The following is a 19,775-nucleotide window of genomic DNA, read 5'->3' as shown; positions in this document are numbered from 1 at the left end:
GGAAGAGGATGTAAGGTTCCTCATGTAAACCATTATTTACAATACTGGAAGTTAGAATGTTCAGTATATTGGGCATGTACAGTGTATTTATTTTATATGATGGGGCTTCATCTATGGATGTACTATATATATATATATATATATATATATATATATATATATATATATATATATATATATATATATATATAAATAATATTTTATTTTTTTACCTTGGACAATAGAGAGCTCTAACTTCGATGCTGGCACGTTTTCCTCTGTGGGGTTATGCTGGTACATAGATGAGGTTCTGTGTCCACAATGGGCTGTGGACCACTGGTGGTGTTGCTGGGCAGGTAATGTCAGATTATTTTCCTGACCCTGTCTGACAGCAGCATGCAGCCAAGTTGCTGACAGGACTGAGGTGCTCCATGGCTGTAAACCCCCTACCTTTGCCCGTGTCGCAGAATGTCAACCCAGCACAGTGAGCTAGAGCAAACACTGTCATCGGATCAACTCTCAACTGTGTTCACAGAGACAGAGGTGAGAAAGACAGATAGGTAGTTAAGAGAGGTCTGCTCCACAGGAAACGCCTGGCAAGGGTTTATGACACTGTGTTGGCTTCTCATATTTAGCTCGGAAAAGATTTGACCGTGTGTGCATGTTAACTCACACTTGTGTATGCTTGTGTCTGTGTCTCTATGGGTATATGACTGCATCCTTTGTTGTGTGTGTGTGTGTGTGTGTGTGTGTGTGTGTGTGTGTGTGTGTGTGTGTGTGTGTGTGTGTGTGTGTGTGTGTGTGTGTGTGTGTGAGATATCTGTGACACACACCCATGATGAGAGGCACACCACACTGCAGATGACCCTGTTGGATGGCGATGGTCCTTTTAAGTACAGCACCCTGATGCAATCCGCTGTAAATACATTAAACCAAGCTGCTGAGGAGGAAGCTGCTTATCCATCCTTTCTACCTCTTTCTCCATCTTTCCCTCTCTTGCTCTTGCTCTATCTTTATCTCTTTCTCCCTCTCTCTTGGTCTCTCTTTCATTCGCTTTATGTCGGTTTCACTGCATTTGTCTCATTCTCAATTTTCTTTTATCCCCTTTCTGGTCCCCTCCCTTTTTCGCTACCTCTATCTGAAAGCACTGCATGCAGACACTCCCCAGTCTCTAAGCTTCACTGAATTTAAACTCTGCCGATCTGGTTTACCCCCTATACTTTGCGTTACTGCCTGCTGACCACCTTAACCACCAACCCAATCTCATCGCCCGTCACCCTGGCTGTTCCATAAATTTCAACCCAAACCTGCCTACAGGTCACAGGGAGTGCCAAAGGTGCATGAGTGATGTGGCACTCTGGCTGACCCCTGGCAGCTTGGCAGGGCTGCCTCCCTAATGAGATTAGCTGGGTAATGCCGACTCTGTGTCTGTTTCTCCTGCCGCCCAGCCCGGCCCACCCTGGGGCACTTTATTTATCCAGCAGCAGGACAGGGTGTGCCAGCATTCACAGGTCGAGGGCAGGACAGGACCCACAAGCCCACTGCCCTCCCTTGTCCCCCGTTCGCCATCTATCTGGACGGCCCAGTCTGGGTTCGCTGTTTATGCTGTTGCATTGTTTTTGTCCCTTTTTGTGGCTCTGTCAAACACCCTCAATACATCTCAACTACCTCACTCTGTTTCTGTGACTTAGCGTTGCTGACTAATTTTGTGTCTATCTTGGTCTCTGTCTGTTGTTCTGCATCTCTCTATCATCTATCATCAGTGTGTATTAGGCACACAGGCAAAAGTGTCCTTTAATGGCTAGACTGAACAATAATGGGCAATGATCAAACAATGCCCTGATCCTTTGAAACACTCACACACACACACACACTCTGCCTCGAGCCATGCGTCCGGGCAAGGAACCCGGGAACCTCGGCTCCCATGCATACGTGTGACTGGCTTTGATGATTGCTCATAGCAGCGGAAAGTGCAAAGCTGCTCACTGTACCGCCCTGCGAAGACACACAGACTTAGACAGTATTACCAAAGTTATGACCACCTGCCTGGAACTAGTAAGGTGGCCAGACAACTTCACACACACACAAATATAAAATTAGCAGCCATTTTCATCAGAACATGATGCTAAATGTATTTTCTCTGTATTACCTATAACCCTCTTTGCCTTTGTCCCTTTGTTTAGGTGGCTCTGAGAGATGTTTTTAGTACCCGTATTAGCAGTGAAGGAGTTTAAGTGCCAATTAAACGCCTACAACTTTGTCACCGTGACAGAGTGTTTTTATGAGAGGGTCCTCAACAGACTGGGGGCCTCCCGTGGCACAGGTGTGCCCCTCTTAGCTCTAGGGTCACTTTCATCCTGGAGTGTGTGACAGCTCCTGTGAGTCTGACAGTGCTGTGCAGGTGTCCAGGTGTTCTTACTTTCTTAACGTGTGTGTGTGTGTGTGTGTGTGTGTATGTGTGTGTGTGTGTGTGTGTGTGTGTGTGCACCAACACCTGTGGCCCTGGGGCACAGACGGGTTCAAGTTCCACCCAAACAAACATCTTGTACCAATCGCTCATTAGACGTGTGTGTGTGTGTTTGTGCGTGTGTGTGAGTGAGTGAATGTTTGTGTGCATATGCCTGGTAACCGTGTGTGTATCCAACATACTAATACTGTATGCCCTCTGTACTCATCATTTACACTGAAGTATTGTGTTACCTAGACGTGTCAAAGTCTGCTTTTGTGCCGGCCGACATACAGTCAGCTTGCTCTTCACCTTGTGATTGCTCTTGATTACACAGGCATCAGGTTCTGACATTTTGTGTCCAGCTCATCTCTGGCCATGTGACAACACCATGGACAAATGCTCATCCTCAGCCAAGAGCAATATTTAGTGAGGTGAATTAACTTTAACCTGAATCCCATTCTTTGTGTTTCAGTTTAACGCCTCTCTCTTTCATATAGACATGCCAGAATGCACGGTGAAAAGACCTCGCCTCCTCCTTCTCTCTTTTTATCTGTCGCTTCTGCACAGACAAGTCACAAAATGCACGCTGAAAAGAACAGAGATACACATGCACACACATGAGCATGTGCACGCACAAACACACGACCGCCAACCACCCTCATATCACATTGCTGATATGAACCTTTAGAAAAGAGAAAAGAAATCCTGTTGAATGAAATGAAATTCTGAGGTGGATTTAGAGGCCTTCATGTTAATCTCCAAAGAGAACTGCAAACATAATAGCCATGCAGTTGGATGTACAAGAAACTTAATTAACTGGAGACCTTGTCCATAGATGACAGGTCAAGGGAATCTCACCCACACAGCACCTCTTTCTTTCTAGTCAAGGCCTTGCTCTACATTTCTACAAACTAAAGATCTCCCTCAAGCTTTAAAACTCTGTTTACATCTTTACTAAGTCCCCTAGTGCATACAGTATTTATCTATATACGTATATATTGGGATCATTTTGTGAGTGGCGTATCCAAGCTGTGTTCCCATCTGTAGCTTTTGCTTTTGAGTTGCCAGTTCCATCGACGACGACATGCTTGCTTACAGGGAGATACAGCCCATATTAATCGTGATACACGGACACTGCCATTTCATACAGGGTAGTGGATTGTACTCTATTGTTTAACTGTATTACATTTAAATGTTTCTTTTACCTGTTTGTCCAAAAGACAAAAAGGACATCAACGCATACAATGTCTTACAATAAACATGTGCTGAGTATTAACATGAGAATCCTTAGGGGAATTTAAGTCATGGTTATGTGCATCTCAGATATTCCCTATGAACTACAATGCACTGCATGGTTGTATAGTGTGGTACATATATTGGTCTGGCTCATTTCCTGTTTGTGGTTCTGTTTTTGCAGAATGGTTGGTCTGGTTAGAGAGAGTGTAAAACTCTCAGTTGCAAATTATTTTACACTAACTTTAGTATTCCCTGTATTATCAAAAAGAGAGAAAGCCCCAGAGTTTTTAAGAGACTGTTTGTGAATGGCATTATTCTTGTTATTGCATGTATGCACATCTGCAGTGCATGTCTTTTTTTCTTGAGTGTGTGGTTGGATTACACTTCTTTACCACAGAGTTTATGTCACAGGGCATGGTGCCCACTTCCGGAGCTGTCGGGTGGCCCATCATAGCGTGCCCTTAAAGGGACACTAGAGCAGGACAGCCCCAAGCCATATGGCGGGAATCCCTGGAAGGTTGTCTGGCCAGTCACTTGGACTGCAGCACACACACAACAGTCCCCTCTCTCTGGAGACTGAAGAAGGAGGCTTTGTTCAGTATGCTAGCGGAAGGGGGTTTGTGGTGTATTGGAGCTCCAGACTGTACTGTGCTTCAGGCTTCACACACTTTTCCATTAGAAATAAAGAGTGTCACATTCAAAGATAACTCACAAATAAAAGAGCTACAAGGTTAGAGCTTGCAACCAGAGATTAAAAAGAATTCCTTTGCAGACTGGAGTTAATTGTCAATTTGAATTCTTTATTTTTTTGGGCAAAATTTAGAGGATTTGCCGTACTACATGAGACTAGATCAGCTAATACCAGAAAAGAATACCGGAAAACAGAAATGTAAACAGAAAAAAAGGAGTAATTTGAAGTGTGTGAGTCAGTGGGGTAGAGATAGAGAGTGAGAGAGAGTGTATCTGAGGTGAAAAGTGTCATAGGGTTAAAGTCAGAAAAACTGATTAAGAAAGAAAGAGAGGGGGGGCATGATAAAGTAGTCAGAGACAGGAAAAAAAATAAGGGCATGAACATCTTGTAGAGAAAGAGAGAAAAGAGCAGCCAGTGAGAGAGGAAGATAGAGAGAGGATCCCTCTGGATGTGGAGATTGTAACATCACACTGTAGGGTCCCTTATGGGACAGCCACAGACAGAACACACTCCCTGCTGCATGCAGGAAGAGGAAGCTTTGCCAGCATGGAGAACATACAAGAGAAGAACGAGAGACGAGCGGAGCAGAGAAAAACGCAGTTCCCCCTAGAGACAAAGACGGAATTTTCTGCTAGCACAAACACTGGGCAGATAGCTGAGAAAGAAGAGGGGAGGAGTTGTTGGAGAATAAGTTAAAAGTGGGATGCTGGAAGATGGGAGCGGTTTGATGCATTGTGGGGTAATACTGCAGAAGTCAGATAAATTGATTTGCAACATAATGCTGTACTGGCAGAAGACCTGAGTTCATAATGAACATCAGTAAAAGTAGTGTAACATATATTATAGTATATACGGCACAAAATCAACACATAATCATCACAGAGCGACAGCAGTTAAAACATTCTCAAATCAAAAACACCTATGCATGGTCAATGATAAATCATCAACATTACTGATAGCACTAATACCTGCTCAAATATAATGAGATTCCACCCATGCTCACCTTACACTTGTTCATTTCCACAGTAACCACAGTCGCTGCCTTCATGGTTGAATTTTTGTCTTTTGGTGCAATCACTGCACTGATCACCATGGTGGGCACAGTGGAAACCCATTAAGCCTTTATTATAGGTTGTAACCCTTGCCAACTACTTTTGTGTATTACGGAATTATGTTCAATACCCTAAGTGTGTATACATATATATAGAGATGAAAAGTGCCATTAAACCAGAGTAACTTAAGTGGTGTATTAGTGCAACTGAGGGGTCATCAGAGAGGCTCAGAACATAGGTCAGAGTGTGCTGGTGTGAAATTGGACATTACCGCTCACCAATGCAGCAATAAATACAGAAAGAAACTTTAACTGTTGTAAAATATGAGGCAGCCCTTTCTTTCTGCAGCATATAGGGTTCGCATGACTGTGGGTGTGTGCACACACACGCACGCACAAACGCATGTGCTTAAGTGTGTGTCTAGGGCTGCGGTTTTGCTTGAGGGAGGGAAGAGGATGAGGTTAGGGAGGGGTTTAATATGCTACTTTAACCCTCGGGGGCTGTACAGTTGAAAGTCAGTGCATGAGGCGTGCAGAATCACACCAGCCTGCATTACAGAGGGACTGGTGGTGGATTGGATGGCTGAGGGAGGGGGGGGGGGGCTGCTATAAAAAGTGAAATCATATCACTTAGCAGCTGAGTGCAGATAAAGCTGTGTTTGAACTGGGAGGCATAAATTATACATTGTAAACAGAGCGTTGGGAGACTACGGCTCGTTTAAATTATGACAGAGGGTAGTTTTTCTCCTCTCCTTTCTTCCTTCCCGCACTTGTGCTTCTCCTGCTCTCACTCACAGTTTCCTTTCCCTGTATGTCAGTCTCCCAATCCTGCTGACTTTTTTACCTCTTTCTCTCTTTCTCTTTTCTCCATCACCAGCCTCAACAAGCAGCCACCTCCACACATACTCAATCACATTCTGTAATTGTTTGCTGTTTTGCCTCTTGTGTCTGTTATCTCTATTAAATGTTTTAATTATCTACGTGGTTATGGCTTCCCGTTGTTGAAATGCAATGACACCTCCTCTCAGTCCTCTTCCACAGTGTTACTGAGACGTAGCGTTCCACACACTGGGGGAGCGGCCTGGCAGAGCTCTCCATGATTTGATCAATGTTCCCCTCCTGCATAGTTCAAGTTGGGCTGCTGTGTTGTTTTTTTAAAGGTGCCTTCGTCCCTCCTGACAAGTGCGAGGTTATTGATCAGTTTATTCTATTTGCTGTTGACCGCTCAGCGCCGTCTCTGTGCTCACAAGTCAATAGTGGAGGATTGAGAGGGTGAGTGCCTCCCCTGACCTCCCCTCCCTCAATTTCTGATTTGTCTCGTCCACCCGACCACACACACACACACACACCTACACACACACACGCACACGCACACACACATGCACAAAATGAATAACTCTCTCTGCCCGCTGTACCCACACCTCTGATCCCAGCTACAATTTTGATTAGTCTTGAAGTGCTGCAAGGTCAGGGCAGGACTGTGTGTGTATCTGGTGTTAGCTGATGCTGTCAGATAAAGGTCTTAAGCTCTGTTCGGGTGGGTGCTTTGTTTTTTGTCTGTGTACATGTGTGTCTTTGCCAGGGTGGGTGTAGATTGTGACTCCTCCAGAGGTGATTGTGGCCACTCTGAAACATGGATCAGTGACCTTGCCCTGTTTGGCAGACACTGCTCAACTTGCGTGTTTATGCTTGAGTTTGTGCATAGCATACGTGTTTGTTCTTGTACTGATTAGGAGAGTCTCTGGGGAGCAAGGATTGTTGGGCTGTGTTCAGACCAACACTGCGTCAAAGAAGCACAAGAGCTCCATTGGTCTGGGGGATTGCCACTGGAAGCGCACAAATGAAATACAATTCTGCAAGATGAAGAATTTTTCAACTTAAATTTGGCATGGCTGTGCTCGAGTGGCTCATCACATATTCAAATTAGCACAGCGCTTAACAGTACGAGCTACCTGAAATAAGTGATTGCAGATATTTGTTGGCCAACAAAGTGAATTGCCAGATGCCAAAAAAGTTTTGCCAGATGACCCTGTGGGAGTCTCCTGAGACGATTACTTCACTGCACAAATGGATGGATCTTATTGAAATGAATACAGAAGCTCTATATGCGCGCCTCTCAGTGCCGTTGCCATTGTGCTTATCTAGGAAAATTGAAGATTTCCTTTATTTTTGAGTAATGAATTAGCATAACTCAGTTTCTCTCTCGGCTCATCAGCTCTGCTTCATTTTAGGACTTAGTTCATTTATGAAGACGAGACTGGGGGCTGCAACCCCTTGCCTCTCCCCGGAGCGAGAGGAGATAATTATTCTCTTTCTGACTCACACATCTCGATGAAAAATGCATACAGCTGGGACTGGAAGCAGCTTATCAAAAGGTTAACTCTTCCCAACAGTTGTCTGCGCCTACAAAGGGAGCCTTTCCGACAACAGTGGCAGCGTCGGGGCCACTTTGTGTTTTCCTGCTGTTTTGTTTGGGTGTTTTCAACATTGTCGTGACCCGCCACTAGCCCGATGCTTTGTTTTCGCAAAGTTAACTTTCAATCAAGACACGAGCCAGCTGTTGTTTGTGTTGTGCTCTGTACATCATTTCTTATGCGGCCGTCAAGTGCTGCTACACAAGCAAATGATTCCAACATGAATATATACAGTATATATATATATATATATATATATATATATATATATATATATATATATATATATATATATATATATATATATATACGTATGTATATATATACATATATATATATATATATATATTATAAGGAAAAAGCTGAAAGTTGATAAAACTAATTAACTGCATATATATATATATATATATATATATATATATATATATATATATATATATATATATATATATATATATATATATATATATGCAGTTAATTAGTTTTATCAACTTACAGCTTTTTCCTTATAATTAAACACTGATGTAACATGCAAACAAACATGCCAACCAGTTTAATAATAATCTCTGACAACAATCGTGAAGTCTGTCAAGGCAAAGCATTTTCTTTGGCCAACGTATACCATGTGCTGTAGTTAGTATGCACGTCATTGTGCTTGATAGCTCTTTAGATCATCTCATTGAGATTCAGAAATCTTTTGCCTTTTTCACCTTCACGTACACTGTATTCCCACATACACTACTGTCACTCATTCATACACACGCATGCACACACGCTGAGTTAACACAAACACTCACACTTGAGACCTTATGTGGAAGGAGCGATGCCTGGGAAAGTGATAGCAAGAGAAAAGAAGCTCTGGAGAGTGAGTTATCTCTTTAGATGTCATTGAGGGGCGCCTCTTTTCTCTCCCCTCTCCTTCCCTCTATCATTTTCCTCTTTCTTCCTCTCTCTCTGTCTCCCTCTCTCTTGTTCCCACTTGCTCTCTCAAATCATGCTCGCCTCCAGTGGTATTCAGACAGTCCAAGGACAAAGTAGAGATATGCTGGGAGCAATGGACTGTCCGTCTGTGTGTGTGTGTGTGTGTGTGTGTGTGTGTGTGTGTGTGTGTGTGTGTGTGTGTGTGTGTGTGTGTGTGTGTGTGTGTGTGTGTGTGTGTGCGAGAGAGAGGTTGATGTTGAATCTTTGAAGCTGTTCTCCCCTTGTCCTGACAGATCGGAGTCTGGTCCCTCTCCATTTAACCCCCTGATGCTACATCACACACGTGCATACAAACAAAACACCCTTTTCAGGCTGCTGAGGACACACATAACAACACGATGCACAGCTTCGAGGTCACGCCCTTGTGTTTAGGACTGGTACGCTTACTTCATTTGATATTTATTGACTTGTCAAGGTGACTGTAATGATATTAAATAGTTAATTTATATGAAGAAGTAAGGTCTGCATTTGTTTTAGCCTTGTATTTGTGGTGCCAATCCAGGGGTCTCTGTATCATTAAGGCATGCAGTGTGTCAATGTGGGCTTGGCTTGTCTGACTTAACCAAACTGAAGTAGATGGCCCCAGAGTCTGTGACCCTGAAAGAGGCGCACACACAGAACCAACCAGATGCCTGACCTGCCTCATGCCACACACAAACACACATGAAATCCATCCCGGAGACAGACTTCTCCCTCTCTTTGTGGTGACGTGCCTGCTGCACTCTCTCAGACAAACAGGGGAAATCCTCCTTGTCTTGCCTTGTCCATCACAGGCCATCTCACTGTCCCAGCGCACGTGGGCCCCTGCAAACCCTCCCCAGACCAGGCTCCAAACCCAAGAGATTTAACAAGCACACATGCACACACACACACACACACACACACACACACACACACACACACACACACACACACACACACACACACACACACACACATATCCACATGCACAGCCCCCTTGGCTCCAGCCAGGTTGCCCTGACGCAGGGACACACGCAGGCAGGAAGTTTGAGGAGAGGTTTGTGTCAGTTTGCTTCTCTTAGAACACTTCAGGTCTGACCCTCTCTTGACCAGGCGGCTTCCTCCTCCTCCATCTCTCCGTAAACAACCACATCCCAACGACTGAAGGCGTGCCGACCCACCAAGTGTAATAACATCACTCATGTTTTGATGTGAGGCGGGACGTCTACGTGAGTTAGGGAGGCTGACTCACGTAGATATGCTTGTGTCTTATGGTTGTGTAGCAGAAACGTGGTTGTGTGTATGTGTGTGTTTCCTTCTGGGTTTTCTCTGATTGCAAGGATGGCAGATCTTCGTCATACAGGAAACCATGTTAACCTGTCACCTTAGCAGTCTTCTCCTCCCACTATTTATCCATTGTGTGTCCTTAAAACACACACCAGCCCGTGCACACACGCACAGACACACATAAAGAAGGATTGTCCACTGATCTTGTTGAGTGTGTGTCAACTCCATTAGCACATTCCCAGATAGGGCCAGAGCCCTCTTATCTGCGGCGAACCATTAATTATACTTTGTTCCCTTAAGTGATCTATTTCAGACCTGCCCCGCCCTCAACACCCACTTGCCGCTATCTCCACCCCTGGCCTCCTCCTCCCGCACCTGACCTCTCTCCTCTCCTCTTCCTCCTCTTCCTTGTATCCCTCCAACTCACACACACACACACACACACACTATGTCCCCCTCTATGTATATGTTACAATGCATGGGATCACAAGGTCAAGCGACAAGTAGCTCTACACCAGTTGTGTGCATCTATTTGAGACATAAACAAGTTGAATCAGGTTCTTACAGGGCCCCGAGTCTAGTATACCACAGTTCAACCACAATACTATTGCTTGCATGTGTGTATCTGTATCCACTGCATCCAGGGAGATCCTAAGCAGTGAGAAGTGTTCAATCAAGCAATAGTTAAATTGTTGCTTGTTGGCCCCAGTGGAAATCTGTCGAGTTAAAACCAGGGGGCTTGTGTGCACGTCATCTCACCCAAGAATCCCACAATGGTTTGTATGCACAAATGAGTATGCCAATCATTTAAAAACAAATTCCGTGTACTTTGAATTTCCTCAACATGCTGCCAGTTTATAATGCCTTTAGATATTTGCAGATGTACCTTGCATTGCTTAAACATGTGTCTGTGGTGTTAATGACTGTGCTATATTCTTCTATAGAGCGTATACCACATGGTTAGTGAAGGAGGGCTGCATGCAAGGTGTGTGCAATCACCATGGCCTTGTGTGGATGGGGGTTCTCACACTCAAAAGCTGTCTATTCTGTGACCATTGTGACAGGCCGCATTCTGAATGTGGCCTGTCTTTCTTACAGGTGCAAAGGGGCCTCTCTTACCCCTCTCCTCCTCCTCCTCCTGCTCCTCCTCCTCCTCTTTTGTGACTGAGTGATGTGTGTGTCTGATATTGTAGAAGTGTGATGTGAGTGTGTGTTTTTCTATGTCGGGTATTGTCCTGAAGGTGCTAGGGAGGTGTGTGTGTGTGTGTGTGTGTGTGTGTGTGTGTGTGTGTGTGTGTGCGTGTGTGTGTGTGCGTGTGTGTGTGTGCGTGCGTCAGACCTCATTGTGTTGAAATGGAGCAGAGGTTGTGTGTTTATGTGAGTGTAGTATGGTGAAAGGGGGTAGCGAGTGTGCAGTTTGGCTCGGATTTGGTAATGTAGACTCTGTCGTTGTGTGCGTGTGTGTGTGGTAGTGTGTCCATGGGCCGCACCCACATGTACGCATGCTACATCTCCACCAGTGTCTTTGGCAAGGTTGTCTGTCCTGACCCTTGTCCAGGCGTCATGATGTGTGTGTGTGTGTGTGTGTGTGTGTGCGTGTGCGTGTGTGCGTGTGCGTGTGTGTGCGCACATATACGCATGCATGCAGTGCATCCACTAATGGACAGTCTTTGTGGGGGCCTCTCTTTTCAGCCATGCTGCTTTTGAGACACATTGTGCCCGGGCATAGAAACAGAAGCTCTCCATTGCCCCTCAATAGGCCAAAAACAAAACCGTGTCAGGCGAGCTAGCAGCCCCTGAGTGTTTGCCATTTAAGTCCCGACCAATGGTGGTGCAGATGGAACAAAGGGCCTGGACAGGGAAGGAGGCCTACACTGTTTACAGTGCTAATGTCTGGGTGGCACTCCCAACAAGGCCCCTCCATACACATACATGTGTATGCACACTCAGTCACTCAATCTCTCTCTTTCTATGTCTCTCTCTGTCACATACGTAGAATTAATCAACAGGTATACGCACATGTTTAAATCAAAAACTGATAGTGAATCTTAGACATACAGGAGTAAACAGTCGTCCCCCTCATGGATAAGCAACAGGAGAATAGTTTATAATGAAAGGAATGGCAGAAATTGGGATTTCTGTGCATCTGATTGTTTTGTAAAGCTGCTAAATTAATAATATTTATATTTCAAAGACATTGACACAATTGTTTGTTTCTTGGTGTTGTCAGATTGATTTGGTTGTTATGAAAAAATGGTGTGCTTAGACTATAATTTAAAATTCTCCCTTTTAACCAAGTTGCGTATTTTATGTAATGTTGTCATTAAGTCTGTACAGATTGTTCTCTTCCTGATGGAAAAAAGACACAATGTCCTGTCGTTGATATAAAGAAGTAATTGGGTTTTAGGTTGAATTAAAACTGTTTTATAGTCATTCTATAGCAACTTGTTTTCAAATTCTGCTTATACTTAGTGCAAACTTGAATATTTAATTGTTTGTAATTTGATTTGATTATTATTACAAATTAAGAAGTAAATATAAAAAGGTGCAAGTGCTGTCTTGGTCTTGTTCCAAAGTGTCTCATCCCCAGTAAAACAACTGACATTGAGAGGTGCTGTCAGACGCGAGGGCATGTTTGAGCTTTGGATTCTTACCGAAGAGGAGTGGGGAGAGTCTGACACTGGTATCAAATAGCTTGTGCTGTCCTTGGACCAGGGTTATCTTGTAAATACTGCGCTCCAAGTCTATAAAAACGAGGGTCCTTTATGATGGCCAAGGCCACTCATTCACTTTAAAATAAAAAAAAGCACTCAGTGCAGTCTGGGTATGGAAGCAGCAAGTAGGGAAGGATAGATGAAGGGAGGAAACTGAAGGAGAAAGAAGAAAAAAGGAGAAGTACGGTGTTGCACTGTCTTTTGTGTGGAGTCCTTGTTGTCTGGAATTTCTGGAATCATTATATGGAATGTAAAGTAGCTTATGTTGGATGATGATTTCAACAAGTTAATGTGATATTCTCCTCTCTCTGGGTTTCCTTTCCATTTTGTTTCCCCATGTCTCTCTTCTGTTTGGATTCTATTCTGAGTAAATACAGAGTCCCCTCAGCGGCCCCTGTAGCTAGTGATTCAGGTTCCTCATCTCTGGATGTGTAATGAGTTCTGCCTTGTTTTTTTACACACAATAATAAGCAAAGTAATTAAAAGCAGTACGAGGGAGATGGACGTGGGGAGTGGGGGGGAGCGGGGAGCAGACCCTGCTTAGCGACGAGCATTAAAAATGACTGGCATTCAAGAAGAAGCAGTGGTATTACCAGTTCAATGAAATTAGCTCTGTTAAGTTTTTTTCTTTTGAGATGCATCTGTGTCTCTCCTGCCCCTGTTGACATGTGAAGGCTTCGTACCATTGCGATTAAAAAAATAAATAAAAATGAAGACACATAGAGTCAGATAGCAGAAACAAAGTCTGATAATACCTACGCTGTCTGTCCATTTGACGTGGATGTCTTCACCCTGAGTGGAAATTGAGAGGTGGTGGTGGGGAGGGGGTGGATTTAGATTTTTAATTAGCTTTTTGACTGAGGACAACATCTCCATGTTTTGTTGAAGAGGACAGAGTTGCTCTGGCAGTGTGGCTGACCGGCTGTCACCTGCCTGGGCTTTCTCTGACCTCGTCTCCAGTGGCAACATGTCCTACCCCTTTCGACAGACAGCCTTGTGGGACAAAATGACATTCTTGACCTTTACGCATGTCGGCTAGCAAGATGACAACACGAATAACTGACTATGTGCTCGTGTGCATTTCTTATGGACAACCATGCACACATAGGAACTAATACACACACACACACAGTATCTTCACCCAATGTGCACATACTCTCACACACAGCATAGAAGATCATCTAATATCAGAGAGTGTCAGGGGCGGAAATCCGATCGTCTGACAACCAGGATACAGATAGCGATTCCCCACCGCTGATCCATGCAACAGATAGTTTCCACAATCAGCCGCCCGGTTAAGGTTGCAGCCCGCCAGGGCCTGCGCCACAACACTGCCTCACATTGAGATAAAACAAAAGCTTTGGTTAGCGTCGATAGGAAATCGATAAGAAAATACACTGTTTGTGTTCGATTTTTGATGAAAACTTTGACAAGAGGAAATGAGAAAATGTTTGCTTCTGCATGCAATATTATCATGTGCATCAGTACTGTTAGGTGTTCTGTTTCTTTAATTTTCGCTTCACAATTACATCATTGTTCATCTCCTTTTTTAATTGAAGCTCATTAAATGTTTAACCCAAATGTCAGTATATTTGATTAATCATATTAATAATTGTTTAGGAATTTAATTCTCGCAAAGAAATGTGTCATCGCTTTACATTTCTCTTGTCTTAAAATCCTCTTAATAATTTGAATTTGTATATATATTATACATATGAAGTGAAGAGATATGGCCCCCTTCACATCAATGTAATTACGAATCACAAAAAAAGTTTGATTCAAATAAAATAGGCCATTTGTACACAAGCAATTAACTGGTGCGGCTTTAAATAATGTAGCCCAGATGGAACCTAATTATAGTCGGCATGCTTTGATTCTGGCTTTCTGTCGGAGTATCACTCGGGGCGTCACTTTGGCTTTTCAGTCACCTAGCGTTTGTTTTGAAATTTGTGACAATCAGAGCCGATTACCATTTGTAACAGCATGTAGCGTTTGGTGCGAAGGGAAGAAAGCATGGCCGATAGCTATGAAGGAGTTTCCTTGTTTCCTTTTTAACAGCTCAAAACTCTCCTCCTCTGTTCCCTTACCTCTCTGCACACAAATGATAACAGCAGTGTGTGTGTGTGTGTGTGTGTGTGTGTGTGTGTGTGTGTGTGTGTGTGTGTGTGTGTTGGGGCATTGTGTTGGATGGTTAAATGTTTTGGGGGAGGGTACAAATGGGTCTGTGCTACATGTGTGAGTGAATGTATGTGTGTGCCACCCATTAGTAGACGCTAGCAAGTGACGAATGTGTTTGTGTGCTTGTGTGTGTGTGTGTGTGTGTGTGTGTGTGTGTGTGTGTGTGTGTGTGTGTGCGTGTGCGCGTGTCAGCGTCTTGTTCCAGTGTAGAGTCACATGGAGATCAAACAGTCAGTCAATTACCTTGAGAGGGCTCCAGTGGCTGTGACAGAGTGGAGGAGGCTAAATATACTGGATCAAATACTCTCCTCTGCCTGTCACATAATGAGGCAGCCTCACCAGGCTCAGACAACACACACAGAATGTTCAAACATAGGGCGCCGGTTCGCATCGGACTGAAACTCTGCCATGACCTGAGCAGAGGAGCTTACACCACATACCTGCTTTTTCCTGCACTGTAGTGAAACATCATCATGAAGCTCTGTGTGTGTGTGTGTGTGTGTGTGTGTGTGTGTGTGTGTGTGTGTGTGTGTGTGTGTGTGTGTGTGTCTGTGTGTGTGTCTGTGTGTGTGTGTGGGGGGGGTATGGGGGTGTGTGTGTGTGTTTCCTCACCTCAAGGTTGCAGCCATCATCATTCCACTTACAAAAATAATCTCTGTTAAGCTTGCCATTGCCTAATGCTAATTACAAACACATTGTGAAAGTAAAGAGAATCTTTTTTCTGTACTTCCCATGACAATACTTAATGTTACGGAGCGCACATAACAGGACATAATTGCATTGACGATACACTTTATTAAATTAATGCAATTACAATGATCTTGTTCAAATGAGCACATGCAACTTGATTGATTCACAATTAATGCAAGAAAGCAAGCACATAAATACACAGGGCTCTTGATTTTCAAAGTTTGATCAGTTAAATGCAAGATACGAGTTGTAATTAAACTGATTAAATGGAGCCGCTCTTCGTCTGTTATACCTTGTTTTAACAATACATGAAATCAATTGCTCATAAAACAAAACCAAATAACCTATCAGTTGAAAAACTTGTTCAGCAAAGGAGTAAGATTGGGGATAAAGTAGTACTCGTTTGCTGTTTATGGGTTCACTTTACACACAAGATTCAGCCAGAAGACACTTCATCGATCCCCATATCTTTTAAAGATATTACTTTGATTTGTGGCATAGCTGAGGTAATTCTCTCAATCTTTAGTGGCTATTGGAGCCTGGTCATTGGGGTTCCTCCTCTAAATCAGTCGTCACATCTTAGCTTTGACAACATCCATTAGGTTCAACACACTTTGGCTATTAAAGGAAGAGTGGACGTAAGCTGTTAAAGGCCTATTTAAACCTGTGTGTGAGTGGTTTTATGCCTCCATGTGTGTGGGTGTTGTTGGGTGGGGAGAGGGAGCTCCACCATATAGAGGGGTGGAGCTTAACACCAGAGTCATTGGAGGGGCACAGGCTCATCTGCATATTGGCAGAGAGACGCCCCCCTGGTGACCCCGCACTGCGAAGGGATAGGGTGGAGAGGCTGGCGGCGTTCCGGAGGAGTTCACCACCAGTTCAGGGTGAATGAGAGAACGCTGCGGCATTGATCGCTTCTGCGGGAGAAAAAAAGGACAAAACAGAAGTAAAAACACTGGTGAGGGAGAGACCGATGAGACAGGGAAAATGGAGGAGGTAGAAAAAGACCACAGTGCCTCAAATTGGATATAAATGATAGATTAGAGGTGGGAGAGGGCTGTGTCTTTGTTTTCCAGAGACGGGTGTTATGTTGAGCCCTACACAGGTAGCAGAGTCACTGAGAGTGCAGGGTTATTGACTCCCATGATTGCCAGGCCAGTAAATTTAACCTAAGGCACTGACTGCAGTCTGCTAGCTATATAGCGTGCAGCACAGTCCCTTATCTCAGAGTAATCGAGAACCCCTTACATACTCGTACACACAAATTACACAAACACACACACCACCAACAACTGAACCAAAATCCACACTCAGACCCCACACTTACCCCCTGGTCTAACAATCATACACACTAACACGCACGTGCACGCACACCATCTCCATTAATGCGTCCAGGATGGGGTCAATCTAATAAACATGGGGTCAGTGCAGTGGTCATCAGAGGCCGGTCTATGGTGAGAGAGCCTTTAAGGGGCTACCTAATTGTATCCCTGTGGCCTTCTAGTCTAGCTTTTTATAGCCGATCGCATGTACACAGAGGAGAAACGAGGAGAACGGCGCTGTAGAGAAGAGTAGAAGTAAAGTGGTATTTTTTTAATGTACTACTGATTTGACTCATCCACAAAGGTCGTGGTCTTTTCTGCAGGGACCAGTTGTTTTCTTACTACCCTAACTGATTTCAGATACTAAGCTTATCGTTTTTTGTAATCCTCTCGAGAAAATTGTAGAGACACATTTTAATTTGCTTATCTTGAAAACAAATACGGGTCCCAGCCCCCAAAAAAAACAATCTTAAGTGTGCAAATAAGGATTCAAAAAAGAAAACTCATTACTTCAAGGCTTGTATTCATTCATCCCTCGGTCTGTAAACACATGTAAATTTTCCTTAGATCCATCTATCAAGGGATGAAACTCTTAATATCATCTTGCGGCAAACCTATTCTCCCTCTGGGAAACAAGAGGGGCACCTCAATGTGGCTTCTCAAGTCCAGTTACAGTTGTGTTGCTAAGCAGCTGAGCTGCTAGCCAGCGGCGGGAGAAACAAGCCATTATCTGTTAGCGCTCTAGCTGAACGGTTAGTGAGCAGGAGTAGAAGACAAGTAGGGCAACAGCTGCAGCCGCGGTCTGTCCGCCTCATGAATGCTTCGATGCAGAGCCGAGGTGTTCTGTAGCAGGACTAGCTGGCGGAGGTGAAACATAGAAACTGCCTTTGAGTTTGCAAGCTATCCAACTAAAAAGCTGGCCAGCGATACCCTTACCCTTGTGGCAAGCGGGAACCCGAGGCGCATGGACCAGATTTCAAGCTTCAGTGTGACCCCGACTTTGGGAACTGGCTAACCTGGAGGAGGTCAGAGGGAAACCAAGCCCTTCTGGCTCCCCCCACCACCGCCAGACCACTTGATATGCTCACTAGTTACCTCTCTCCAGCTTCTGTCTTGCCTATCCTCAATCAGCCCTTTAGAATGAATGACTACCGCTCCACTGGTTTTGCTTAGTGCCCCCATTGTGCATAACTCTGGTTTTGTTGGAAGGCCTGAGATGGAAATAGGGACGTGCGGTGGTGTTGATTATCAGGTATCCACTTAGATAACATATTAAGAAGGTCCCTGTGGACTAATAGCACGTAGGCTGTCATGGCTCTCATGCCAAAGGCCTTACAGTGCATTGTGGGATGGGTGAGCTTCACAAGACCACAAACCTCATCTAATGGTATTTCTTTATTTGTTAACTTTTTAACTTTCAGATCTGCATTTTTGATTATGTCAGACTGCCCACCTACACTTTCTTTTTTCTACAGCTTTACGTTAAGCAAATATGTTGTAAACCCTGCTCATGCTTATGTTTATGTCTTTTCCATGTAGGCACAGAGCGTCACGAGCTGACCTCCTGGATGAGTTTCGACTCCATCTTCAGGTTCTTCAGCGAGGTCCTGGAGGCAAAAGAAGACGAGGAGGCGGTGGAGACCTCCAACATTGTCACCACACGCAGCAGCGCTCTCAAAAACAAACACCAAGATTTGTAGAAGACCAATAAAAATGACTGTGAACAAGAGGAGAGGGAGGGCATTTGCAAGAGATCGTAGGGGGAAATGCAGAAAAGGAAGCTACGGTTCCAGATCCTCTCTGCTATTGTTTTTCTCCCTCTGTAACGTTCCTCCATCTTTCTCTCCTCACTGTTCTCCCAGAGTGTCATTTCTCCCTTCCAGCCCTCCCTGGCTATGCACAGACATAACCTTGTTGTTGTAGGAGACAAGAGTACGGGGTCATCATGTATACATCACAATAACGTTTTGCATTACTTCTAGATGAGCGCAACTGTCAAAGCAATACGGGCTTGAGTGTTAGCGCTTCCCGTGGGCTGTGGCCTGGCTGCGGGTACAGGCCACGGCAACAGAGATTAAGGCTGACAGGCGCTGTGTACAATGCGCTGTGGTGCACCTCTAATTGTCCTGACATCAGCCTGAACTGAGCTAATGCCCCGCCTGCCCTCCAGTCTGCACTGCTCAGCCTCTTCCTCCTCATCCTCCTCCCCCACTGGTCCTAAAGCCTGGGCTTCTAACACCAACATCAGCTCATACTGTATGGTATCCTCTGTTCAGGTTCAATATCATTTCAACCTGATCAGTGCCCATCTTCTGCTTTTTTGTAAAGCCCATACCTACCACAAATGTTTGTGTGAACACACTCTTAACTGATGACAATTTGTTTTGTTTTAACAAAGGGAGTTGTTTTTATGATTTCTTTGTACCCAACTCCTCCGCTCATGCATTTTTTTCTTTTTTTTTAAACAGACTTTTCTTATATCTGTGTGTAAAATGTGGTTCATCGCTGTGCCAGACATTTCTGGAATTGCTGTGCTTATAATAAGAGATTTATTTTTCTCAACTTTGAGCTAAATTTAAATGCAATGTCTCATACACACATTCACACTCTTTGATTTTTTTGGGTTTCTAATATTAAGCCAATACTTGGGCTATAAGTGTTTACTTATAATATCTCATAGGATTCATTTGAAAAACTATGGATAGTCCATCTCTCTGTTTATTCTAAATATGTCTTTTTTTAAATTTGATATCCTTGAAATTGATGTCTCCAGATGATTGAATGTGATGAAACAAATAAAACAAACACAACCTGTGCTGAAT

General features: G+C 44.0%; 1 protein-coding gene across 1 annotated transcript in view; it reads left to right on the top strand.

Moving 5' to 3' along the window:
- arb2a (ARB2 cotranscriptional regulator A) overlaps positions 1-18,653 on the top strand; it is a gene marked incomplete at its 3' end in the record, with an annotated part of 140,088 nt that extends 121,435 nt beyond the window's left edge. Inside the window, exon 9 of the mRNA XM_079221938.1 lies at positions 18,493-18,653. Coding sequence (XP_079078064.1) covers positions 18,493-18,653 — 161 coding nt within the window. The remainder of the gene's footprint in view (positions 1-18,492) is intronic.
- Between the last annotated feature and the right edge of the window lie 1,122 nt (positions 18,654-19,775).

This window comes from Taurulus bubalis (genome assembly GCF_910589615.1).
Source record: "Taurulus bubalis genome assembly, chromosome: 8".
NCBI lineage: Eukaryota > Metazoa > Chordata > Actinopteri > Perciformes > Cottidae > Taurulus > Taurulus bubalis.
The sequence above is the reverse complement of the archived record's forward strand: the minus strand, read 5'-3'. Positions and strand labels throughout refer to the sequence as shown.